The 27,010-nt window shown below is 43.6% G+C and overlaps 1 protein-coding gene across 1 annotated transcript in view; it reads right to left on the reverse strand.

Moving 5' to 3' along the window:
* Positions 1 to 8,064: 8,064 nt before the first annotated feature.
* Positions 8,065 to 27,010, reverse strand: part of SRSF11 (serine and arginine rich splicing factor 11) — a 45,164-nt gene continuing 26,218 nt past the window's right edge. Inside the window, exons 3-12 of the mRNA XM_068239233.1 lie at positions 25,840 to 25,949; positions 22,258 to 22,350; positions 21,199 to 21,248; positions 20,961 to 21,088; positions 20,795 to 20,879; positions 17,505 to 17,630; positions 17,254 to 17,343; positions 14,725 to 14,823; positions 12,656 to 12,794; positions 8,065 to 11,127 (exon numbers count right to left, since the gene is read on the reverse strand). Coding sequence (XP_068095334.1) covers positions 10,927 to 11,127; positions 12,656 to 12,794; positions 14,725 to 14,823; positions 17,254 to 17,343; positions 17,505 to 17,630; positions 20,795 to 20,879; positions 20,961 to 21,088; positions 21,199 to 21,248; positions 22,258 to 22,350; positions 25,840 to 25,949 — 1,121 coding nt within the window. The 3' untranslated portion in view covers positions 8,065 to 10,926. The remainder of the gene's footprint in view (positions 11,128 to 12,655; positions 12,795 to 14,724; positions 14,824 to 17,253; positions 17,344 to 17,504; positions 17,631 to 20,794; positions 20,880 to 20,960; positions 21,089 to 21,198; positions 21,249 to 22,257; positions 22,351 to 25,839; positions 25,950 to 27,010) is intronic.

Genomic DNA, 27,010 nt, shown 5'->3' on the forward strand with positions numbered 1-27,010 from the left:
TCCCGGGCTGCTGCAGATTTTGGATTGCGGATGCGTTTCTGCCTCAATGTTAAGTATAGGAAAACCGCAAACCGCTCTGAAAAACGGCACTTCAGAGCGGTTTGCCAGGCGGTTTTTGTTACAGTAGCTGTTCAGTAACAGCTTTACTGTAACAATACATGAAATCTACTACACCAAAAACTGCTACGCAAAACGCTAGCTGAAATGCTACAGAAAAAGCGTTTCAAAATCTGCTAGCATTTTGCGGATCTGCTAGCGGTTTTTGGTGTGCACCAGGCCAGAGAGAGAAATGCCCCCTGTATGTATTTAGAGAGTTTAGGCTGTTTAATTCCCCCTCATTTGTGTCTAATCACAAATGGTAATTTGATCTCTCCTCTCATGTCTGCCATGGCATATAAGCTCATTTGAAAGCACAGGCTGTTATGTCTGCTTCCATGAATCAGAAACTGCAGATTTAATTAATTTAGGATTAGTACAGCTGCCTGGAATACAATGGTTTGCAAAAGTATTCAGCCCCCTTGACGGTTTCCACATTTAATCGCATTACTGCCACAAACATGATTCAATGCTATTGGAATTCCACGTGAAAGACCAATACAAAGTGGTGTACTAGTGAGAAGTGGAATGAAAATCATACATGATTCCAAACATTTTTTTACAAATAGATAACTGCAAAGTGGGCTGTGCGTAATTATTCAGCCCCCTTTGGTCTGAGTGCAGTCAGTTGCCCATAGACATGATGAGTGCTAATACGGCTGCACAGTTTTTCGGTTTTAAACCGAAACCGCGGTTCGTGTGGAGACGATCTGGTGATCGTCACACTCCTCGGTTTTCAGACAGCTGCCCGCTGTCTGTACGCTTGGCCCGCCTACCACTGCGCTGATTAGCCAGAAGCAGTGAATATTTATTATGGTTAATAAGCCGGGGGGCGGATCCACTCGAGTGAGCGGCACACAGCTTCACCAATTGCTGGATAGCTATGGAATGACTGCAGCGGTAGGTGGAGCTGTACGCTTTATACACCTACCGCTGCAGTCATTCCATCGCTATCTAGCAGTTAGTGAAGCTGTGTGCCGCGCGCTCGAGTGGATCCGCTGCCCGGCTCATTAACGATCATAAATATGCACTGCTTCTGCCCAATCACTGGATCTCCTCGGCGCAACGGTAGGCTGATGCTGAGAATCCATCAGCAGCTCCAGCAAGAGTCTCTTTGCACTAATCCATCCCAATGACCGGCCTCCGTGTCACATGTCAGGACATGAAAATCCAGCTTGAAAAGAGATCGCGCCCTGTCTGCGAGGTAACATATATCCTGATAAGGACAGTGTGCTTTGCTGTATTGATGTGTATTTTAGAGAACTGCTATCCAACATTCTTTCAGCATCTACCCCTTTATTGTAAAATGGTACATTCTAAGTACTCCATGTTGTGGGTAACATCCTCTTTGAAAAAAAAATCGTGAAAAAATCGAAATCACAATTTTTTTTAGATAAAAATCGCAATTTCAATTTTTACCTAAAATCGTGCAGCCCTAAGTGCTAATGAATAAATAGAGTGCACCAGTGTGTAATCTAATGTCAGTACAAATACAGCTGCTCTGTGACGGCCTCAAAGGTCGTCTAAGAGAATATTGGGAGCAACAACACCATGAAGTCCAAAGAACACACCAGACAGGTCAGGGATAAAGTTATTGAGAAATTTAAAGCAGGCTCTCGTAGGCTACAAAAAAATTTCCAAAGCCTTGAACATCCCACAAAGCACTGTTCAAGCGATCATTCAGAAACGGAAGGAGTATGGCACAACTGTAAACCTACGACAGGCCATCCACCTAAACTCACAGGCCGAACAAGGAGAGTGCTGATCAGAAATGCAGTCAAGAGACCCATGGTAACTCTGGACGTGCTGCAGAGATCTACAGCTCAGGTGGGAGACTCTGTCCATAGGACAACTATTAGTCGTGCACTGCACAAAGTTGGCCTTTATGGAAGAGTGGCAAGAAGAAAGCCATTGTTAACAGAACAGCATAAGAAGTCCCGTTTGCAGTTTGCCACAAGCCATGTGGGGGACACAGCAACCATGTGGAAGAAGGTGCTCTGGTCAGATGAGACCAAAATGGAACTTTTTGGCCAAAATGCAAAACGCTATGTATGGTGGAAAACTAACACTGCACATCACTCTGAGCACACCATCCCCACTGTCAAATATGGTGGTGGCAGCATCATGCTCTGGGGGTGCTTCTCTTCAGCAGGGACAGGGAAGCTGTTCAGAGTTGATGGGAAGATGGATGGAGCCAAATACAGGGCAATTTTGGAAGAAAACCTCTTGGAGTCTGCAAAAGACTTGAGACTGGGGCGGGAGGTTCACCTTTCAGCAGGACAACGACCCTAAACATAAAGCCAGGGCAACAATGGAATGGTTTAAAGCAAAACATATCCAATGTGTTAGAATGGCCCACTCAAAGTCCAGATCTAATTCAAAATACTTAGTTGCACCACTCTGACACATACAAAGATAAACTCTCATTCAAGCCTATGAGCATTTCAGTGCATGCTTTTCACGCTTCTCTTTTTATAACCAGAGTTATACAGGTGGTAGCCATTAGCAATTCCTCCTTTGCTGGACACCATCTACTCCACCAGTTTGCCGGATTCTGTCCCGGCAATATGAAAGGAAGGGAGGGGTTCCTCCAATAAATGTAAAATATTTTATATTTGTCATCATGCAGCTGAAAAAAGGCTGCCATTTATTATTATAAGTTAGAAAATAGATTTTATTTCTGAGATCTTGTATTTTTTATTTGGGTCCACTTTAAGCTATGTGATAACAGCTATCCTGTCTCAGCTCAAATGCAAGCCCTTTGTCCTAATGCTGTGAAAGGTGTTCGGTAAATAAACAGGCAGCCTGTTTATTTACCTAATGGTGGCCATACATGGTACAATTTTTTCATACAATCTTACCATTTCTATGTAGTTTAAAAGTAAATTAAATTAATATACTGAAAGCATAATTTAGGCAGTTCCCTTATACTACATAGAATTGGTAAGATTGGATGAAAAAATTGTACCATGTTGGCACCTTAAGGCTCACCACACACCATACAATCTTGGTTGTTCAATCTTACCACTTTCATGTAGTATCAGAGCTTATCCAATCAATCATTCAAGGTATTTTCAATCTGTTGGCCCTTATACTACATAGATTTGGTAAATCTGTACAACCAAGATTGTATGGTGTGGTTGAGCTTAAGACTGAGTTCCCCAACCCTATCCTTAACCACTTCACCACTGAGGGGTTTTACCCCTTGAGCACCAGAGCAATTTTCACCTTTCAGCGCTCCTTCCATTCATTCGTCTATAACTTTATAATTACTTATCACAATTAAATGAACTATATCTTGTTTTTTCCGCCACCAATTAGGCTTTCTTTAGGTGGGACATTATGCCAAGAATTATTTTATTCTAAATATGTTTTAATGGGAAAATAGGAAAAATGTGGGAAAAAAATAATTTTTCAGTTTTCGGCCATTATAGTTTTTAAATAATGCATGCTACTGTATTAAAATCCCATGAAATGTATTTGCCCATTTGTCCCGGTTATAAAACCGTTTAAATTATGTCCCTATCACGTTTGGCGCCAATATTTTATTTGGAAATAAAGGTGCATGTTTTTCAGTTTTGCGTCCATCCCTAATTACAAGCCCATAGTTTATAAAGTAACAGTGTTGTACCCTCCTGACAAATATTTAAAAAGTTCAGTCCCTAAGGTAACTATTTATGTATTTTTTTTAATTGTACATTTAATTTTTTTTTTATTACAAAAAAAAAAAAAATGGGGAGTGTGGAAGCTAATGAGTTAATTTTTGGTGTATAAGTATTTGTATGTGAAAAATGCTTTAGGGTGTAGTTTTACTATTTGGCCACAAGATGGCAACAGTAACTTTGTTTAATGCGACCTCCAAGCGGCCTTCCGGACGCTTGGAGGGAGTACTAGGAGGCTGGGATCGGGGTTTTTTTCACAATGATCGCGCTGCTTAGCGGAGAAGCAGCGGATCATTGCGGGGCTTAGAACGAACGGGAATGGATTTTCCCGTTTATTGATCCCCGGGCGAGTGGCGGGTTTACCCGCGGGAGTGCGGGCAGCGGCGGGAGCGCGGAAAGTACGGATTTCTCCGCCCCTGGGGGTGAAAGGATGGAAAAAGGGACGGAGAAATTCATACGGGCGGGGGTAAAGTGGTTAAAGCCCACCAACAGTACATGTTTTGCAGGAAACCATAAACATGCACAGGTGGGGTAATTAGTGTCTCAGCAGAGCTGATTAACTGCCTCTGGATTTTCACAAAACATGCACTGTTGGTGGGCGTTGAGGACAGGGTTGGGAAACAAGGACCTAAAACATTACAAAGCGCAATACTTTCTGCTGAATGAACTTGCATTAGGATGGGGCTTTAAAGGAATCAGGCAAAAAAAAAAAAAAAATGTTTCACTTACCTGGGGCTTCTACCAGCCCCATGCAGCCATCCTGTGCCTTCGTAGTCACTCACTGCTGCTCCTGTCCCCCCGACGCCAGCTAGTTTCGCTTTTGCCGACCTCGGGGTTGGTGGGCCACATTGCATACATTTTTACGCATTCCAGCTGGTGCAGGAACATTAATGCATATTTTTTTGTGTTAGCGGTGCAACAAAATTTTCGCATTGCACCGCTAACGCGAAAAAAATGTATGTATTAATGTTGCTGCACCAGCGGGAATGCGTAAAAATGTACGCAATGCGGCCCGCCGACCCTTAAGTCGGCAAAAACTAAACTAGCTGGCGGCGGGGGACTGGAGAAGCAGTGAGTAACTACGAGGGCACAGGATGGCTGCATGGGGCTGGTAGAAGCCCCAGGTAAGTGAAACTTTTTTTTTTTGCCCGACGATTCTTTTAAGCTGACGAGAGAAGAAAGATGTTAGCTGTTATCACACAGCCTAACCGAACACAGGCTTCCCTTGCCTTATTGGTGACGCCAGGATCTGTATCTGAGCTATAAATTACCACATTCAAATGACCTTTGTAAAACAACAGCACTATCTAATAACATGCTACTAGGGAATACCCAATAGCCTGTAATGCCCTTTTTAAGCTGCTGACCCCATAGCAGACGATGCAACAGCAATTCCCATCTGTGTGCCGGGGAAGTACTATCAGACTTCACTCATCTGAAGTCTTTGTAAGCAGTAAGCAATTATTTGTCTGGGAAATGGTAGATTTTTTTTTACTAAAGATTTCCGTTGAGAGAAAGAAAACTGAGCTGTATTTCTTACTTACTTAAGAGGACAATATTGCTGATGGTTTGGCTCCCATTCATTTGTAATACATTTGCCAGTCAATGGAATAGGTGTGGAAAATTAGTAGCAAACTCTGAGCAGCCAATCACTCCCGTGATCAGCAAATCGCTGGAACGTCACCTAGTGTGAACTAGCCCTGAGGGCCGGTTCACACTCTGCGTTTTGCCCGCGATCGACTCCGCGATTTGTAGGCAAAAATCACGTGATTTGCACATGTGAATCCGTTCAATGGAACGAGAATCACAGAGCAATCGCCTCCAAATCGCTGCAGTGTGAATGTATCCATAGGGATACATTGTAGCAGCGCTTTGCTGATCGCCGGTGATCAGCAAAGTGCTGAAGAATCGCCCCAATGTGGACCAGCCCTGAGAGCTTCTCTGAGCACGTGTGATTTTAACCACTTCACAACTGAGGGGTTTTACCCCTTCAGCATCCAAGCAATTTTCACCTTTCAGCTCCTTCCATTCATTTGCCAATAACTTTATCTCTACTTATCAGAATGAAATGTGTTAAATGTCTTTTTTTTATCACTAATTAGGCTTACTTTGGGTGGTACATTATGCCAAGAATTTTTTTATTTTAAATGTTTTTTAATGGAAAAATAAGAAAAAAATTGGAAAAAAATCCTTATTTTTCAGTTTTCGGCCATTATAATTTTTAAATAATGCATGCTACCGTAATTAAAATCCACGTAATTAATGTGCCCATATGTCCCGGTTAATACACCATTTAAATGATGTCCCTATCACAATGTCTGGTGCCAATATTTTATTAGGAAATAAAGATGCATTTTTTTTCAGTTTTGCATCCATCATTAATAAAAAGCCCATAATTTATAAAGTAACAGTATTATACCGTCTTGACATACATATTAAAAAAGTTCAGTCCCTAAGAAAACTATTAATGCATTTTTTATAATTGTAAATTTATTTCATTGTATTTTTTTACAAAAAAAATAAATGTTGGTAACTATTGGGGAGTGTGGGAGGTAAGGGGTTAATTTAAAATGTAAAAACAGGTCTTTGCATTTAAAAAAAGTACTTTTAGATGTAGTTTTACTATTTGGCCAAAAGATGGCCTCAGTCTTTTTTTTTGTTATATGTCCTGTAAGCGAAATATGTATGCTTACAGGAAGTGTACTGAAGATGGGAAACTTTTATTTATTAGAATGATCGTGCAGCTTCTCATAAAAGGTGCCGATAATTGGTACGGGGACTTAGATCAATGATTAGGAATTGCTTTCTCATTCATTGATCTCCTGGCGGGCAGATGGCAACATGAACGAGTGCACAAATAAGCGGGAGCGCTTTCAGCAGTGGTAGCAGCGGGAGTACGTATATTTACTCCCCTGGGCGGTTAGATGAAGTCTGCAGGGGAGTAGATATACTGTACTGGAGCTGTGAAGTGGTTAAAAGCCCCTGCTAATGTTATCCTATGGGAGGGCTGGTGCACACCAGAGCGGTTCTGGAGCGTTTTTTAAAACGCTTGCAGGGGGAAAATCGCTTGGCTAATGATAGTGAATGGGATGGTGCACACCAGAGCGGCTCGTTTTTTCCACAAACGCAAACTCCTGTCCTGCAGCATTTTTTAGATTTCTGAGGCGTTTCTGCCTCAATTTTAAAGTATAGGAAAGTGGAAAACCGCTCTGAAAACACTAGATCAGAGCAGTTTTCCAGGCGTTTTTGTTACATTAGCTGTTCAGTAACAGCTTTACTGTAACAAAATATGAAATCTGCTACACAAAAACGCTCCAAAAAAACGCTAGGCATGTTTAGAAAACATGCCTAGTATCGCTCTGGAATCTGCTTCAAAAACCTCTACCGTTTTTCGGATCTGCTAGAGGTTTTTGGTGTGCACTGGGCCTATGTGTTCACACTGGAGTGATGTGATTTTGTAAAAATCCCCCAAAGCATTGCATTAGCAAGAGTTTGTAAAATCTCTAGCACTTAAAGAGACTCTGTAACGTCAAAAAGATCCCCTGCGGGGTACTCACCTCGGGTGGGGGAAGCCTCCGGATCCTAATGAGGCTTCCCACGCCGTCCTCTGTCCCATGGGGGTCTCGCTGCAGCCCTCCGAACAGCCGGCAACAGAGCCGACTGTCAGTTCAATATTTACCTTTGCAGGCTCCAGCGGGGGCGCTGTGGCTGCTCTCGGCTCCGAACTACACGGAAATACCCGGTCTCAGTCGGGTCCGCTCTACTGCGCAGGCGCCGGAAACTTCGCCTGCGCAGTAGAGCTGACCCGACGGCGATCGGGTATTTCCGTGTAGTTCGGAGCCGACAGCCGGCAGAGCGCCTGCGCAGGAGCCAGGAAGGTGAATATTGACGTCATTATTCTCGGGGGCTGCAGCGAGACCCCTGAGGGACGGAGGACGGCGTGGGAAGCCTCATTAGGATCCGGTGAGTACCCCCCAGGGGATCTTTTGAGGTTACAGATCCTCTTTAAAAAGCTCTAGTAGTGTGAACGGGCCCTTACTGCTTACAATGATGCATATTTAAAGCTCTGGAGGGCCACATATAAAATGGCAAAGAGGACCGCATTCGGCCCACAAGCCTTGTGTTGGACACCTGTAGGTTAGAGGATTCGTTTTATTTGCAAATATACTGCTGCAGTGGCTGATCCCGAAGCTGCATACATTGGCATCAGTTTGGAATTATTAGTATTTCACCGGCCATCCCTAATAACCCACACTACACACTGTCCTGGGCAAACCAAGCATCAATAAAGCTTCTGGACTCCAGATTTACTTTTATATATTTTATTATCAAAGTTTCTCATAAAACAAAATTTCAGGAACTGTACATCGAGATGGCACAAACTAGAACCCAGATTTCATTGGTGGGTCACCAAAATAAAAAAAGCAAAGAAAAGGAAGCTGTGAATTTTTTAAAAAACGAATGAACTTCCTACTGTGTGAGAATGGAACCACTATCAGAATACTATGGCGCTAATAGTGAACACAAAAACAGCATGTGAGGTTCTTGAAACAAAAGAATAAAATAAAAATAAAGGACTTCTCAAAAGCATCATACACAACATCCAATCAAAAATGCAGGACTTGTATCTGCCAAGCAAAAACAGGAAAACTATTCAAGTGAATGGTCAGAGGCGAGTGCTAAAACACACAGACTTACTGGATAAGATAGCACAAAGAGCAACAATGTGCAGTTACCCATAGCAAACTGAGGTTAAATGTTCCTTTACAGAGAAGCCATGGTAGTAGTAAAGACAACACTTAGGAGCCATACAAATTATAAATACAGCCAGTTACCTATGCTGCTGGTAGCATCTCTAGACGTCACATTAATCTCCCATACCGGGACAAATATGCTGCCTTAAACCATGTTTCACAAGTGCTTGGGGTAACAGTGAACCCCTAATTGGTGTATAGATGTGCTGTTCAGCTATGTGCCAAGCAGCCCGGTCTGTCTTACGGAGAGGGGAGGACATGCAGGAGACATCCCACTGCAGGTCGCAGCAGGAACTACAATAGGGGTGGGCCAATGTCAATGTAGTCATGAGGATTGGCGAAAGACACCTGTACGAGATTTTCACCTTAACAAGTCACAAATGATATATTTCAGTGCCACAAATGTAGAAGGTGGTCATATCTTTAAGACTGGTATTAAATCTGTAACACAAACAGTTTGATACCCACGTAGCAAGAAGCCTCTGGATGGTTCAAAGGCTTCCAGTGCCCTTGACCCCACCTCCATTGGCCAGGACCCTCTTCCTGTCTGCAGCCACGCTCCCCTCCATGTACTAGCACAGTCATACTCACGCAGCCACACGATGGTCATGCTCATACACGGGAGTCTGTTCACGACTGGCTCCATGATGGATCAGGAAGCCCTTGAGACTATTCAGACACTTCCCTGTATATGGGTAAACCCCTACTGTGAAGGGAGGAGCCCGTCAGCCACACAGCCTGTAAATGGCTTTCTTTCCTGTTACTGCAGGTCATTTTAGTTTAAGATAGACCGGAGAACTGTCAGATTATTAATGGTGTCAGTATAGCGGTTGGAGCGATTCCGGTTCTAGCATAATGGTCACAGAACAAGGGTGAAGACAAAAACACCTTAACTAGTATGGATAAGTATGTAAAATAAATCCAGGACCATTTCACTGCTGCAAAAGAAAGCTGCCAGGTTACAGGGGAGGCAATGCCTCCATCATCAGAACCTTAAATTACAGCCCCTATCATGATAGCTGAGGTGGGATGGAAGACGCTGAGCCAACAAGTGCAAATCAACTATCTAGAGAGGGGAAAAGGTAAGGCTTACTTTTCTCATGACATGTTTGCATAATCTTAACAACTTCTAGTTCTCAATTGTAACCCAAAGTAAAATAAAGTGATTTTTGCACTAAAATCTTTATGTCACAGCACTTTGAAGAACTGTGGGGTCAGAGCAAGATGCAGCAAACCAGCCGATATAGGGGCAGAGCGTTCATCTGTACGTCCATCCCCCCCATGGGCAGGGTAAACAGCACAAGAAACATGTCATTAATTGTAATTAAGGTTTAGCCATATTTACAGGGGAGTCTTACCATACACTTCAACTAATGTATAAGCAGACAAACTTCTCATCTTCATTAAATATTCTATCTTCACCAAAGTTGAAAACCACAGCATTCTTTGCATTAACACTTAGGACACTATGCTGCAGAATCTTCCTATCAGAGGTGCTGACACTCCAGGGTAGTAGCAAAATTCCTTCTAAAAGGTGCTCAATAGCTGCCGTGATACCCCAATAATAACAGCAATCCAGTGAGGGAACGGCGCAATCATGTATGGAGTTTAAGGCATTTGAATGTTTTAATGCATGCAGAACTTCTTGCCCCTCACCCACACTTTCTACTTAGCTGAAAAGTGGTTCAAAATATTAAAAAAAACAAAAACACAACAGTTTCACTCTAACACTCGAACTATCAGAATCAGCAAAACTCAGATGACTTCTGACCCCCTGGCCCACATCGTCATTGCTCCTTGTGCTACCTTACTCAATAAGCCTTGTTGTTAGGTAATTATTATTATGTTAACTGAATATTCCTGAAGATCACAAAGACAGACGTGAAAGCTGAGGGGATCATCACAACCTTCAGAAAAAAAGTTAGTACGTTTTATTGAAGCCTCAAAACGGGACCCACAAAATATTGAATCTGCATGGCTAGCGACATACCCAGAATAATAGGGTGGTTTCACTTCCAACCTGCCGTGCTCGACTGTCGGCCGACAACGGTGGTCCAGCAAGCCGTGAACGCAACTTCGGTGTTGTCGGCTAGAAGTTACGCGCCAGTCCGTCTAGCACAAGACAAAAATGGGCAACTAAGTAGCGAAGGATACAACACATGCGAGGTGTAAGACGCATGCAACATATTTGTTAAGTTGCGCCACACTAGAGAATTGGGGCTGTTTTTAATGTACAGGTTTTCAACCACACAATACCGGTTATTCACTTCAATGTTTTATATAAGACAAACCTTTCAGAACGGCTCTAGTAAACTCATGGAAATGTACATTCACCAATAGCTCAGTGTTGCATACAACCAAAAATTAGGACATATTAAATAGAAAATAAAAATCACATAGGAAGAATCTGGGGTTTAATCGCTCATGTCCATGTCTTCCTCATGATGGTCATCTCCGTTCACTTTGGAGTCCTTTGTGGGCTCGCTGGTGGTTGCTCCCTCAACTACAGCCTCGCTCTCCTGTGGCGTGCTGCTCTCCGTCACTAGGTACTCTTCTCGCTTGTCCTTCTCGCTGTCGTAGCCCTGTTCCTCTTCATCATAATCCCGGGTCACCTGCTTTATGGGTACAAGAAAAAAACTAGGTAAAGATTCATACCAAAGCAGAACCGGGAACTGCAGACTCATCACACATGCTTAGTTAAATAAAAGGGAACAATACATAGTTTAGTGTCCGGCAAAAGTCTGTGCCCCGTACCCATTTAACCTCCCAGACGGTACGATTCCTTCCTGATTTTAGAGTCTAAAAGCAGTCTCAACAGAGAAGCTGCAGCAGCCTGTGCACTTACTCACCTTCCTGAGATCCTGCACTGCATTTCTCCCTCCATCCTCCAGGTGACACTGTAACCCTACATTGAGATCGCCAGCTGTCATGACGACAGACGCGATCTCACCAGAGGGATCCACAGTCTCCGAGGACAGGAAGGAGAATGGCGTCCGGCATCTGGATCCTGGGTGAGGAGAGTTTAACTGCCTGCAATACTCTGCACTAACTTCGCGGCGGTTACCACAAGTCAGGCAAGGGTTGCCGCTCTAAGCTACGGATTTCCAGCCCCAAGCCTGACTTGAGGTTATAGCTAAGGAGGTGAAAGTAGAAGTCCAACTTGAAGAAACAGATTTTAGGTTAGGATATTGTGAAAAGGGGATTTGCTTGCTTCTTGCTGATTTGAGACCATTCCCAATCTTCGCTCTACAGGCCACCAAGGGCCTGAGCCCACTGATGCAGTGGTGTCCACTTTTCAGATACAGATGCGGAGGAGCGGATACAACTGCTTAGTGGGCTCAGGCCCTAAAAGTGATACTTTGGGAGGGAATGAAAACTGATATGCAGGTGGATGGCCTCTCTAAAGTTCTGAATGACAGCGCATTTATCCATCTACCCTCGGCCCTTCAGTGGCTGGGATATCAATACATTTTACTGCCTGCCTGAGAGGTTTCTTTCTGTCTGAGAGGTTGACACCTGGTGGAACAATGCAATACAACTACACAATTCATCAACCAAGAACGCCTGGGGTGACTGAGCCAAGTTACCAGCCAGTGGATGATTAGAGCGGCCCTGGAAGACGGGGAGGGAGCCCACAGCTTGAAGGGGGTGGAGTAAGCACCGGGAAAGTATCAATTAATTTAGTCCCTTGTCTCAGGTACACTAAGGACCAAAGCTCCCCCCCATTCTGACGGTTGTGATCACCTGGTAAGGAGTCAATGAAACTGGCTCCTTGCCCATAGTAGGAAGCTTGGCTGTCACATGAAAGCCGAATCTGCAGCCTCAGCGAGCAACAATCGGCTCGGGAACGTGGCAACTGCTGGTGTAGAATCTACACCACAGAGATGGACAGTCGCAAGTGCGGCGTAGATTCTTACTTCTTGAAAATGGACTGCTCGAAAGAAGTCAAGGCGAGATTTGACTGGTCCATTTTCAAGCTGCATAGATTTGCATCAACTTAGATTAATTTGTATCTCATTGACCATCCCTTGTAATGAATAAGGTGCAGCAAGGTGTTTTAAGTTCCAGGCATGCGTCTGACCATAGCTCAGCTGCAGCATTACTATTGTAATATCAGGATAAAGTACAGCAACGCTAACTTACTTTCACATCTTTTTCACTCTCTGATCTGCGATCCCGTTCCTTCTCCTTGTCTTTGCTCTTTTTCTTCTTACTTGAAGATCGTTCTCTTTCATCCCTATTCCTTTCACGGTCTTTATCCTTCTTCTTTTCTTTTTTATGTCTGAAATTCAAACAAGCTAGTTTAGATACGATGCAAACAATACAATAACTTTATCACGGAAGACAGATCGGACCAAGTAACAGAAATGGCCTTGATGCGGTCAGGCTGTAGCTTCTCATGTGCTGGCAGGCGTGACTTATTGATATTATAAGCCGGCATTTGTTTTGTACCTGCTTTATGTCGTTTGATTGCCCTAAGCATTGTGTTACACCCACACAAATTATGGTGAGTGGATTGTGGTGCAGCTTAAAGTGAACGTGAGGCTGCCATATTTCCTTTTAAGCAATGCCAGTTACCTGACTGTCCTGCTGATCCTCTGCCTCTAATGCTTTCAGCCATAGACACTGAACAAGCATGCAGCAGATCGGGTGTTTGATAATATTGTCAGATCTGACTGGAATAACTGCATGCTTATTACTGGAGCGATTTAGACACTAGTGCAGCCAAATAGACCAAGCAGGTCTACCAGGCAACGAGTATTTTTTAAAAGGAAACAAATATGGCAGCCTCCATATCACTTTCACCTTGGGTTCACTTTAATTGTGCAGCATCCATATGCATAACTGGTGCAGGGCTATCTGATGTGTCAGAAATATTGCATTTTTAATTTTTTTTATTTTTGCTTTGTCTTTTTTCAAGATGTCATAATAGCACTGTCTAAATACTGTATAATAGATTTATTTAAAGTGGATCCGAGGGAAACTTTTACTCATTGCATTCCTCAAGCCAAATACTTTTTTTCCCCATAAACTAAACAAGCCTTGTCCACAGCTCCTCCAGCACCTAGGCACTCAGACTCATGTAGAAAGGGTTTATGGGAGCTCAGTCTGTGGGAAGGGGGGTGTTACTAGCCAGAGATTTCAGAGGCAGAGGGGAGTCAAGCTTTTACAGGCTGAGGGCTGGAGATGCAGAGCAGCTTGCCTGTGTGCAATGATCAGAAGCAGAACATGGCTGCTGTCATTGTATCACAGGAAGAAATAATCATATACTGTTGAAGCTGTTTGCAGCTAGATTTGCTGTGCAAATAATCTAAACTTTAGATAAGAGACAAGTTACTTGTTAGTTTTTCATCTCGGATCCAATTAAAGGTGTGAAAACACGTCCTACTTTTCGCTTACTGTGTGGGAATCATTGCTTTATCAGGTGAATTCCTGTAGGACTCATAAGATAAAAGTGTGTGCAGGGTTCTCCCCCAAAAATTTTTCCAGCCGGGTGGTATGAATAAGGTGGGTGGGGCAAGATGAGAGAATGCAGGGCCAGTGCTTCTGTGAGCAACTATGCTTACAGCATAGGAGGAGGTGAGCCGATGATAGCCGGGTGCTTGCCAAAACTAGCCGGGTGGAGCACCCGGCTAAAAGAGCCTTGGGAGAACACTGGTGTGAATATAGGAAAATGAAAGTAGCCATTCTGTTACTAGAAACAAAGTATTCTGGTGATGGATATGGCTAAATGCATACATATGCATCATGGGAGGAGCAAGTTTATTTTTTTACAGTAGATTCAGTGGAGGCTGTTGAATCCTGAAAATGAAATGAGAAAGGCAGAAAGACGATTAGATGGACTCTGTCCCTATAACCCCCACTGCGCCTGTTTCACTGTAACAAATGATCAATGAGCGATTTAAAAAATGGGGGGGGGGGGAGGAGAGAGAAGCTGGAAATGTGGTCACGTACAAAGGTTAAAAAGCACAGGCATATGGGAAGAAGGGGTGCGGTTCAAAGTAGCACATGAGTGGCAGACTCTTAGGGTGAGATGCCAAACAAATTCTTATTTTTTCCTCCACAGTAAGATTTAAAATTCAATGTCCTCAGCCCAAAACATCATACATCCACAATGCAACTAAACAACACAACTAAAGGACAATGGTTTAGCTATGAACTCATGAGACTGTATGCCAGCATCTGTATAATGAAGAGGAGATAGCACTGACCTCCTCGGTGAAGGTGAGCGAGAGTACTTCCTCTTCGGTGACCTCAGCTTTTTAGGAGGAGACCGAGATGGAGTGCGACTCTTCCTGCGTCTCCGATCTCTGTTACAAGAAAAAGAAGCAGCATTAGCCGTGTACAATCTTTCAGCAGTGAATGATCTTGCCTCAGTTGATATTTTGATTATAGATGAAGCAAGTGTCAATCAGAAGCAACTAGTGTTCAAACCAGTGAGGACACATTAACTAGATGTTAAAGAGGAACTTCAGCTAATTAAATGTTAATTAAAATAGATAGGCAACAATCTCTCACCCACCCTGTTTTAAAAGAACAGGCAAATGTATGATTTCTTGAGGGCAGCCATCTTTTTGGTTCAAAGGAGGTGACAGGGAGCATGAGACAGTTCCAACTGTCCTGTGTGCTGATCACCCCTCCCAGTTGCTAGGCAACGTGAATAATAACATAGGAAATCCCTTCATGCTTTGCACAGCATCAGAGAAAAAAAGCCCTGGCAGTTTTCTTTGATGGGTGGAGCTTAGCTAAAAATGCAGCTAACAATTCTGCTTTGGAATGAAAAACAAAGTTCTGATGCTGTGAAACAAAGAAACACCAAGCCTTTTCAGTTCTGCTGAGTAGATTTTTAGTCCGGAGGTTCACTTCAAATTGTATTTTTGTTAATTGCGTGTGTATGCATATTTTATTCTACTAACCTCCACAGTAACCCCCTATTCGCACACCTAACCCTCCACTATATACGCTTAACACTAACCAGCCCCCTATCTATGCTTAACACTCCATAACCTTCATAAACCTGGCACCTAACAACCACCTATTACCGACACCCTGTCTTACTGTGAGAACTGATCTATTAACAATCCTTTGACATCCCTCCAAATAACCTGCTAACTTATTTCCCCTCCCCCGATGCTTGGCTATATAGCTGATCACCTTTTACCAATCCCCTATCGCTCCATAATACCTGTTCCCTATTGCCCATCCTTCAACGTTCCTCAAATAACTGGGTGCCTAGGTTAGCCCTGCTTGGCTATATTATGGCTGACCGTCTTTTACCGATCCTTCCCTACTCCGATAACCCAGACACCTACTGTACCCACCTGCCCCCAGCCATTGGGTATAAGTATTCCTTGTGTGGAAAATTATTTTACTACAGAGAGCAGGAAAAGTTTGCTTACCTCTAATCTTCCGTAAAGGCAAGAATCTCCCTGTGCTGAACAGACACATCGCCCTGGCAACAGTCTCTTCAGCAGAAAAGGAGGCAGGCAGAGAGTGAAGATACAGGCACAGGGAGATTCTTGACCTGGTAATTTTCTGAAGCCCAGTTGTCAGTAACAGCAGAAGAGTGTGCGTTGTTTCTGTGTTACATCTGTTTACAATAGTAAGAGGCCTCATGACATCCCTTTAGATGTACATGTTTTGTTATACTGCCTCTGCTCGCTCTGAATCTCTCTATTAGTCCCCATTAGTCTTTCTTAACATTTTATTTCTTTCCCACAGCTTAGATGAACTTTCCAAGAAACTTTAAACATGACCTGCTTAAGCGATTTCCCCTACTAGCTACTCTGCATCTTCAAACAGGAAACTGAGGGGTTAAACTGCTGAAGAGATTCAGGGGAAACCAGTTTTGTTCCATCTCTGTCTGTTTGCTGCCTGGTGGGATAGGAAAGCTGGTCCCAGCGGAAAAGGCTTTGGGTCCAATCAAAATCTTTTGCAGGAGACAGGGGCAGTTCCTATTGGCTTCTGCTCCTGTCAGTCATAGGGTATCGTCTCTGCTTCTAAGAGTTTTGCGATTTCCACACTGATTCCAACAGAAGAGAACTGCCGGTAATCATCCAGTGCTTTACTGCATGCTGTACCCTTGATGAATTGACATTTACTGACATTTGTTGAGGTGTTTTTACCCTACTGCCCGGTAATTTCAGCTTTTCATGCGGTAACAGCCTTGATGAATCGACACTTTCCTAAGTGATTGGCAAGAACAGCTGTTTTCAGCATTACCTAATGTGGTAATGCTTGGTGAATTGACGCCTGTCACACTTTAAAACAATGGGCGCACACACATATGCATCCAACTAGCCATTCAGGGGGCCACAAACTTTCACACCAATGCTGCAGCAATTCATGGCAAGCGCCAGCAAGGACGCGCCCAGTTCATGGGAGCTGCTGACAGAGCGTAGGATTCAGCACCTTTAGCCTCTCCAGGAAAATGGGCATATGATCAAGCAGGAGTGTAAAATGCAGCACACCACTACTTATGGCTTTACAGGAACTAGGAATTAATAATAAAATACACATTTTATTTGTTGAATAAGCATGCAACAAGCTGCACCAATCAGAATCAGTTGCTGCCATTGTTTGCAAAAACCTCAGAAAATTAACTCCTCACTGTTTATCTCCAACAGGAACCCTCAAGCTGTACCTCAAACTTCATCCCACCTATTTTAGCAAGAACATTTTCTTCAACTATTTCAGGTGAGATGGTGACACAGTAGACGTGCATTTGGTATATACGGTACCTGCTTGTGCTTCTGGACCTTCTGCTTGTGCTGTAGCTTTTGGGAGGGGTTTTAGACCGTTTTTTCTCTTTTTCTTCTCTTTTCTTATCTCTGGAATAAGTAACATGAGGAAAAGATATTGAGCCTTGAGCACAGTATCGGTGTCCGTGAAATAGATCAAGGTGACACGTATGTATGATACTGCAGGATAACGATGGAGTGATAGTGAAGGAGAGTATGACGGAACAACAGAGGAAGAGACAATCACTTACCGAGACTTTGAGCGAGTGCGTCGGCTTCTCTCCCGAGAATGGGATCTTCTCCTGCGGGGGCTCTTAGATCGCCGGCGGCTTCTAGATTTTGAGTGAGATCTCCTCCTTGATCTGCTTCTAGAGCGTCTATACATAGGATAGAAACACTAAAATAAGGTGGAATAATAACATTCCCATTACTCTTACACACAGGATACCAGAGCTGAACCAGTTATTAAAAATAGTGGTAACAGACACCGGTTGGATGCTGCCCCCATTTTTCGAAGAATCATCTTTATTTCGCCAAGTACAATTGGTTTACCCGGAATTATTAGTGGTTCTCTTGGAATAGGCAGAGCATACAACAGTCATAACATTTAAAACATACAAAAGTTTAGCATCCAAAACACACAAGTGTAAAGCAACTGAAACAACCACGGTACTAGAAGCATGTCATTTAATAACGGTTTCAGCTCTGGTATCCTTTAAGGTCCTATTTTGATCATGATCTAGGTAAAAACAGAAAACCTTTATGCTAGATCTACACGGCACGATGTTACTTATCAATCGAGCCGCATAGATCCAACAGGTCCGATCTCGCCACCGCTCGATTCCCCGCGAGCGGACAATAGCGGGGAATCGAGCAGAAGATAAGCGGCTCCGGTGGGGACGAGCAGGTATCTAATCCGATGCACGCGGGGACGCAGAAGAGGCGATCCGGCGGCTAATCGAGCCGCCGGATCGCTCCGTGTAGATCTAGCTTTCAAATTATGCTCAGACCAATTTGCTAACAGAAACCACACTTAATCTAGGCATTCTCCTAAGCATGGTACTGAATCTCCCCCCGCGCCCGCCCCCCCCCCCCATACACCCCAAATCAAAACCACCTGCCGCCCCCGTACATAATTGCAAAGTGCTGCAGATAAGCTCTGCTTAACCTATAGGTTAGTTCTCTTCTGTTTAAGCCAGATGTGGCTCTTTTGATGGCTGATCCTGTCAGGTCCAGTGCCTTTTTAGGACGAGATCCCCACACTTTGATTGGTCCAATAGGCTGTCTGTCACTTGACAGGCAGCCTATTGGGCCAAAGTGCAGGGGATCACATCCTACAAAGTGAATCAACCCCCAAGTCAGCTGGCTAATTATAAGACAAGACAAATAACATTTATATCGCGCTTTTCTCCTGGAAGACTCAAAGCGCCAGAGCTGCAGCCACTAGGACGCGCTCTATAGGCAGTAGCAGTGTTAGGGAGACTTGCCTAAGGTCTCCTACTGAATAGGTGCTGGCTTACTGAACAGGCAGAACCGAGATTTGAACCCTGGTCTCCTGTGTCAGAGGCAGAGCCCTTAACCATTACACCATCCAGCCACTACAATTATACAAGCTGTCAGTCTGTATTTCTCCTGTCTGGCTCTCAGAGAAATTGCTGATGTTGCTGAAACCCTAGAGAAGCTGAAGACATGTCTGACACTTCCGCTGCCCGGAGGATCAATTGTATACACATCACCATGGCAACAGGGATGTGAGCCCTACTGTCCCAGTTTAAAAAACATTGTATGGCTCTCACGGAATTACATTTTAAAATGTGGCTTTTATGGCTCTCTCAGACAAAAGGGTTCCTGACCCCTGCTCTATACCCTTCCTAATTATGGTTAGGAGTACTAAATACAAACTAGAAATTATGTAAGAATGTATGTACACTGTATCTTATTTCAACACTTACAAGCTGTGACAACTTGATAATAAAAGTGCAATATTAATAGGCGCTCCACGTCCGTAATTCAGCTTTACAGGCACAAATTGTAACCTGAGGAAGCTGGTAAGGCTCACGAACCGCATCGCGTAAAGCAAAAAAAAAAATTCTGTTTTCCCATTCCTCGAATGAAGTGAGACTATTTTATACATTTTAATATTTTATTTCCCTGAGGCGCCTCCTCCCACCCTCATTTAGGGGGTGTCCTCCCTCCTCCCCCAATATGACATCACATTGTTTTTTTCTGTACTATCTGGAGAGCAACCAACAACATTCTAAAGAATCCTAAATTAAATCATGTGGAGATGGGATTCTCCACACACAATAATATTGTGGTTGCAATTCAGCAATCCACTTTTGTGTTTTCATTTATCTTATCCAGTTGTCACAAATGCTACACTATATATATTGGTATGCCTGGCTTTTCTGCGGATCGTTTTCTTTCTGGTCCTGGAGTGCATTCTTTGACGTTCCACCACAGGACACACCCATCGTGCACGAACACACGCGTGCAAACACACACATTAAAGAGACACTGAAGCGCGAAAATGATACAATTTGTTGAGTAGTACAGTATAGAAATAAAACATTAGGAGCAGAGACATAAGTCTAATATTGTTCCAGTACAGGAAGAGTTAAAGAGAACACGAGGTGGGTTGTAATAATCCTATTAGCACGTAGAGGCTGCGTCTGCATATAATGCCCAGCCTCTGTTGCTATACTGTTTCCCCACAGGCCCCCCCTGCGCTCTGCTGTCCCCCATAAATCACACAGCGTGTCGATAGCTGGCTGTTTACATTTGCACTGTCACTCTCGCTGCTTCCCCGCCTCCTCTATATCGCCGCTCCGCGCTTGTCTCCTTTCCCTCCAATCAGCAGGGAGGGAAGGGACGCAGGCAGGGGTGCGGCGGCATAGAGGGGGCGGGGGAGAGGCGCTGAATAGCAGTGCAAATGTAAACAGCCTGCTAGCGATGTCTGTAGCACGGCTGTGAGATTTATGGGGGACAGCGGAGCGCAGGGGGGGAGGGGGGGGCCCTGGGGGGAAACAGTATAGCAACAGAGGCTGAGCATTATATGCAGACCCAGCCTCTGTGTGCTAATAGGATTATTAGAACCCACCTCGTGTTCTCTTTAAGAAACTCCAGTTATCTATGCAAAAGAGCCATTGAGCTCCACGACTTTCAAAGTCGCAGAGAGCTCTGTCTTCTGAAGCTTGTTATCTCAACTGTCAAGTCATATTTTCTTTTTCTCTCCAGAGAATAGTTCAAAAGTTCACTGGCCTTCTCTGTAAAATCATTTAGAATGCTGAGTAGTGTGTAAACTGCAAATATTAGAGAATGATGCAATGTTATAAAAACACTATATAACTGAAAATAAAAATATGAGAATATTTTCTTTGCTACTAATGTTCTAGGAATTATCCGTACTACACAACTAATTCATTGCATCTTTTTTTTTTTCCGCGTCAGTGTCTTTAATGACAAGTACACCCATGATGAGGAACCAACGTATATGTAGTAAAGGGAGTTGGCTAATATTAGATTAAGCAGTGTTTCTCACCTGTGCCTGGAAGAGGAGGGTGTTCGCCGCCTTCTGGATCGAGAACGTGACCTTGAATGTTTTTTTGACTTATCATCCTTCTTTTCTGTAAAACCAAATACAAAAAGGTCAGATAGCCGATCAACTACCATACTAGCAGTAATAACACACAGATCTGGATTCTTACCTGGTTCAATAGCTGCAGAAATTAAAGACTGGGCTTCCCGCACACGTTTCATGGCCTCCTCAATATCCTTGTTCGAGGCATCAGCCTTCAGGCCTGGAGACACTAGCCCAGCTGTCACATGGTTCAGTCTACAATACAGACAGTTTATAGTTATATAGTTCAGTCATAGCGTACTGAGAACAGTAACATGGACAAACAAGTAACTACACACAAGGGTCTTGTGGAGAACATTACTTACTTTGGATCTACTGTGCTCATCAGTTTCAAAAGCTGATCTGCTGCAAGAGACTGCAAAAAAGAAGAACTACTCGTTGAAGGGAGTTGTAATATCCAAAAATAAAATCGCCAAAAAATTGTGCCCCAAAAACATATGCAAACCCTCTTTTTTCTAAAATGTTCCCCAATTTTTTTTTCTTCATACTTCGTCTGAGTGCCTTTGCCTAACTACAGGATCTATGGAAAGTTCTTTTTCCCTAGCTACAGTAACAAGCTTATCTCAGCATGCAAATAACAGAAAGCTTCCTATTTTGGATAAGATAAGGCTGCTATTGCCATAAGTTCCCCATTGAAGAGTTTACAGTGATGTAAGCTTGTTTAGGACCTAGGTTCTCAACATGTGGTACGCGTACCCCAGGGGGTACTTCTGATGGTTCCAGGGGGTACTTGGGCTTGATGACCTTAACCAAGAATAACAAATTTAGAGTTTTAGAAAATTATAAATCTTATTTTAACAACACCAAATTAGTACTTTAGCTAATTAAAAGCAATATTAAATGCTTGGAAATTATTTAGAGCCAATTATCATGTACTATGATTAAATATATATTTGTCAAGGGGTACTTGTGAGGTTTACTATGCTAGGGAGTACCTGGTGAGTACAGGGTTTTAAAAGGGGTGCAAACCAATAAAATGTTGAGAAACACTGGTCTAGGTGATGTTTGCTGTGGGAGGGACAGTAAGCAGAGAGAAAAAATGAACAATGAGCTGGGTACAAAAATAAAAAATGAGGGGGAGGGGGTGGTCAGAAGTGATGTCACTTTTGTAAAGATATAAACCAGCAAAAATATACTACTTTTCATATCACATTTCAGTTAAATTTGACAGTGAACACTAACAACAACAGGATAGGTCTCCCAGTACATTATAAGAGCCTCTGAGAGACAGTGACTGCAGTGTGGTAGACCCAGTACATTATAAGAGCCTTTGCTAGACAGTGACTGATGTGACCAGGTGAACATTCTTTATAAAGCTCCATACAAATGAGTAATTTCAAAAGAAAATTGGAAACAAGTGTTACCTGTGTGTTCAGATTGGCTCCTGGAAGAGTGAGAGCGGCTAGGGTTGGATCAAGTGTCGGTGCTCCCAATGCAGCGAGAGGAACCGCTCCAATCTGTAAACAGACAAGATCTTAGCAACTGGCCTGACACTCAACTCTATACAGAGGCTATGCATGAAAAAAGTTATTTTTAAAGAGGAGCGTCAGCCTAAACAAACATACTATCATTACATTAGTTCTGTTAATTAAAAAAATAATGTAAGAGTGGACAGAGGCGCCAGCAGGAAAAAAAAACAACAACAAAGGTTCTAAAAGGCTTAAAATCCCTCAGGAGGTGGTGGTGGACTCGCCTCCCCGAAGCAGACAAGATACCGTCAGTTTTAGGACAACAGGTTTATTAATATACTCCAAAACAAACAGTGCAACACGTTTCACGGGTATGTTCCTGCTTCTTCAGGCAATAAACAGATAGGAGTACACAGTATAGTCTCAAGGTCACGAATAGCTCTCAGAGGCGCTATTCGTGACCTTGAGACTATACTGTGTACTCCTATCTGTTTATTGCCTGAGGAAGTGGGAACATACCCGTGAAACACATTGCACTGTTTGTTTTGGAGTATATTAATAAACCTGTTGTCCTAAAACTGACAGTATCTTGTCTGCTTCAGGGAGGCGAGTCCACCACCACCTCCTGAGGGATTTTAAGCCTTTTAGAACCTTTTATCCTGCTGGCGCCTCTGTCCACTCTTACATTATCAATATCCATCCCTGGTGGAGGGGTTGATCCCATTTTTTAGGCGGTAACCCACGTTTGTGAGTATACACATTATATACTTTTCATTTCCAACCCCTTGTTTTGCATACTACACTATATTGGGCTCTGTTTTAAAAGAACAGGCAAATGTTTGTGATTTCATGGGGGCAGCCCATGGGGGGAGTTGAAAGGAGGTGAGAGGGAGTATGAGAGACAGTTCCAACTGTCCTGTGTCCCGATAACTCCTCCCAGCTGCTAGGCAACGAGCACAACAACATCAGAAATCCCATCATGCTTTGCACAGCATCAGGGGAAAAATGCCTGGGCAGATTTCTTTGATGGGGCAGAGCTTTGCTTCTGTGCAGCTAAAAATGAGGCTTGGGTGAGAAAGACAATGTTCTGATGCTGTGAAACTGTTAAAGAAACACCAAGCCTTTTCAGTGCTGCCGAGTAGATATTTAGTCTGGAGGTTCACTTTAAGGACAGTTTCCAAGAGCATATCTACCTCTTTGAAGTACCTAAACTGACATGACAGGAGATAAACATGGGTACAAATAGAACTAGTCCTAGAAAACTTGTCTTATGCCACATTTTTTTTAATCACTGCAAAAGTTGGCCATACATGCATCAACTGTTCTATGAATTTTGAAAAATGTGACCACTTTGATTAGATTGAATCTGCCAGTAATCAGTTGTGCCAAAATCTTCAATAATCGATTGACTGCTATTTGATTTTGTGCAGTTCATGAATCAACAGTCTGTTTAGACATGATGTAAGCCTTTAGTGCGATAGGGGCGTGGAAGGAGCAGTGGGAGAAAAGATGGCCTGTAGCTTTGACTGCGTGAAGTAGCATAGAGACGAAAACAAAAGTGAAATAAAAAAGCAGCAATACTGATATAAGTATCTTTGCAAGCAATGAAACAAGGCCTAGGACAGGTGATCTGCTGTGTGTTGGGACGGAACTCCCACTTTCCTGGCAATAAGGAGCTTCTGAATGCAGCTGTAATGATCTGCTCAGCTGCCTGTGCAGGCAGGCAGCTTTTTGACCATTGTTCAGGTCTGCATTCTGCAGGTCTCTGGAAGAGAGACCTTTTGTCAGTTTTTCAGCTTGCTGCTGCTGAAGAATTTGCATATGTTTGTAATGCAAATTGCCTAGCCACATCCCTTGTAGGCTTGCTCTATATATACCATGTGATATCACAGACCTTCGCTGGTCATAAGGATTCTTCCTGTGAAACACTCCGGAGTGTGTCAGCCTTGCTCATTGTTTGAAGATTAGCTTAGAGTTTTTCCTGGGACTGCACTAGGCAGGTTTCCCTAGTGCAGTTAGGATTGTATATCTGTTTTGTTTGTTGCGATTGTCCTGTCCCTGCGGTGGTCGACAGGAAGTCGTTCTGATCTTTGTTCTTGGAGTATAGCTGGAGCAGCGGTTGCTACCAGCTATCTCCTCTGTCTTGCCTGGATCGCACTCGCCTAGCGCTAGTGCTGTGGATCCGTCTGATCTCCATCTCTCTGTCTCCCTCGATCGCACTGGCCTCTTTTCGCTAGTGCTGTGGATCCTATCTCTCGCTTGTTCCTGTTTTCGTGTGTCTGTCTTGTCTGCTACGAACGCTTGCTGGAGGCTCGGTGAGGTAACCGTTAAGCAAGCGCTCACGTCCTCTGTTTCATGTTTGTTGGTCGGTGGTTAGTTAGGCGTGCTTGTCTCTATTGTGCTTATCACGTGGAGACCGCGCATAAACGCGTGCACTGTTGCGAATGAGTGCGGTGTTCGCGTTTAGCTAGCGTTTGTTATTTTCCGCATCTCCTCATTGTATGATTTGCTGTGCCTTTGCTACTCTCGTGCTCTGCCTTGCTGTAGCCTTGTGTCACGTCTAGCGATCGCACCTCTCGCGATCGCGTTCCTACTTCATATCTGCTGTGGTGTGTGCACCGTCACGGGTTGGCGACTAGTTTGGTGCACACACATACAATCTGTCTCTGTGCTCATTCTCAATCGCCTCTCTTGTGATTGCGTTTCTTCCCTTCGTACAATTCCTGTCTGGCGTGTGTGGTAGGGCAGAGGAGCTGTTCCTCTGCACTCCACAGCTCCACCTGCCGACAGGAATTTCCCTCTACAAGTGCATTGCACCTTCTGCTGGGTTTCCTCAAATTATACGCTTGTGGAGGATTTCCGCAGTGTCAGCGCACGCCTTGTGCGCTGATCACGGAGAGAATTCCACAATCGTTACAGCAGCCTGCCAGAAAGCCAGACAGAGGTGCTTTGGAGAGCAACAAAAGTAGCTCACAACATATATTGAACCAACTTCATACTACCAAATGCAGTACCAATTTCAATACCGGTGTTCCAATAAATATTCCATCAGATCTGAACATAGCTTAAAATCATCGGGAACTGGTTAAAAAAAATGAAGCAGATACTTACCTAAGGAGCGTGAAGGTTTTAGGTCCAACAGAGCCTTCCATCTCCTCTCTCGGTTCCCGTTCCAGCAATGGCTCCCCGGTAGCAGTATTCAACCAATTTGGTCAAATACTGCTCTCTCACTGCCTCGAGGACGGCTTTCTGAGTGCCCCTGAAGACGGGCAGCTCGATACGCACGAGCGCCCTCCCTCTCTCGCTCGCTCGCTCACGTGCAATATGGAGCCGCCTGTCTTCGGAAAGACTTGGCTCCCTAAGACTTCTGAAGTCCCCCATGGCAGGGGGTTTAAAAGGAAGAGTCAGCCCTTAACAGAGGGGAACCGGAAAAGAAGCAGGACCGAGAGCCTTCCCTCAAGTATCTGCTTCATTTGTTTTCAACCAGTTCTCAATGACTTTAAAAGCAAGACTTCTCCAAAGCTTCAGTGAACTTACCTGACTGAGTGGGTTGGGAGTGGGCAGGAGCCCTCCGCCTGGCAGCAGACTAGTGACGGCATTAGCTGGCGCCACAAGTGTCAAAGCTTTAGCCTCATCAGGAATGATTCCTGTAGAAGGACACATCGTTATTAGTCCCATTTTACGGAAGGGTTGAACACACACAAAGAAATAAGGAAGTAAAACAAAAACAAAAATAAAACAAGAGAAAATATATGTATATATAAAAAATAAATAAAAAAAACACCCAGAAATTCATCTTATCCATCACTCAAACTTGTAGAAAAGCATTTATCCCTGGCTGCCATGTTCATGCTAGCACTAACAACATGTTACCATTACAGCGAAGAGAAGTGGCTGGACTCGCTCTGCTCATTCTAGACATCAGTAAAGGTTCTAGAGTAAGAGATACTGCACAATACACACTACTGCTGCTTTTTTTTGTGTTAACACTGCCGAGATTTCATCACCTGTACGAGATTTTTAATTCATGAACCAAACGTAAGCAAGCACAGTCGGTTGTCTCCGAGGGAGGGGTGTGCTCTCAACTTTTCAAAAGCTGCTATATGAACAACGACTCGTGTCGGCTGCTTCACTATAAAGCACACAGAGAAATCAAGATACACAAGACAAAAAAAAAAGGTTGGTTTAGGCGTTTTAATCGTATGGAACAAATTCACTAGCTCTTGCATCATACCTACCACAGAAGAGTGTGGGACAGTTTGCTATGTAGTGTACAAGGGATTGCCTGGGAGAGTAAGCAAGCTCTCTGACATTTCAATTAACGTCTAATGTTTGGCTTACCTGATGACGAACGCTAACCCAGGCCGACTGGGCAGGATTGTGGCGGAGAGCATCAACTATATATTGCCGGGCTTCTGAAGCCAGGATGTCATATATATGTACTTATGTTAGAGTAGTACAGTCACTTACATACAAGATGGAATAACCACTGGAAGTTGGAGTGAACCTGCCAACTTGTGCTGCAGACAATGATGGAAGGAACAAAGTAAAGAGGAGCAAAAGTTTTATTCTCTTTTATAAAGCTTTCCGTGGAGCTTAACAGGTACCTGAACTGAAAAAATATTACAGCAAACCTGAAGGCAAAAAAAAAAAAAATTAATGGATAAGGAACAGAACATTAGTAGCAAAGAGAGTCTTATTTTTATTT

The sequence above is a fragment of the Hyperolius riggenbachi genome, chromosome 6, assembly GCF_040937935.1.
Source record: "Hyperolius riggenbachi isolate aHypRig1 chromosome 6, aHypRig1.pri, whole genome shotgun sequence".
In the NCBI taxonomy this organism is placed as follows: domain Eukaryota; kingdom Metazoa; phylum Chordata; class Amphibia; order Anura; family Hyperoliidae; genus Hyperolius; species Hyperolius riggenbachi.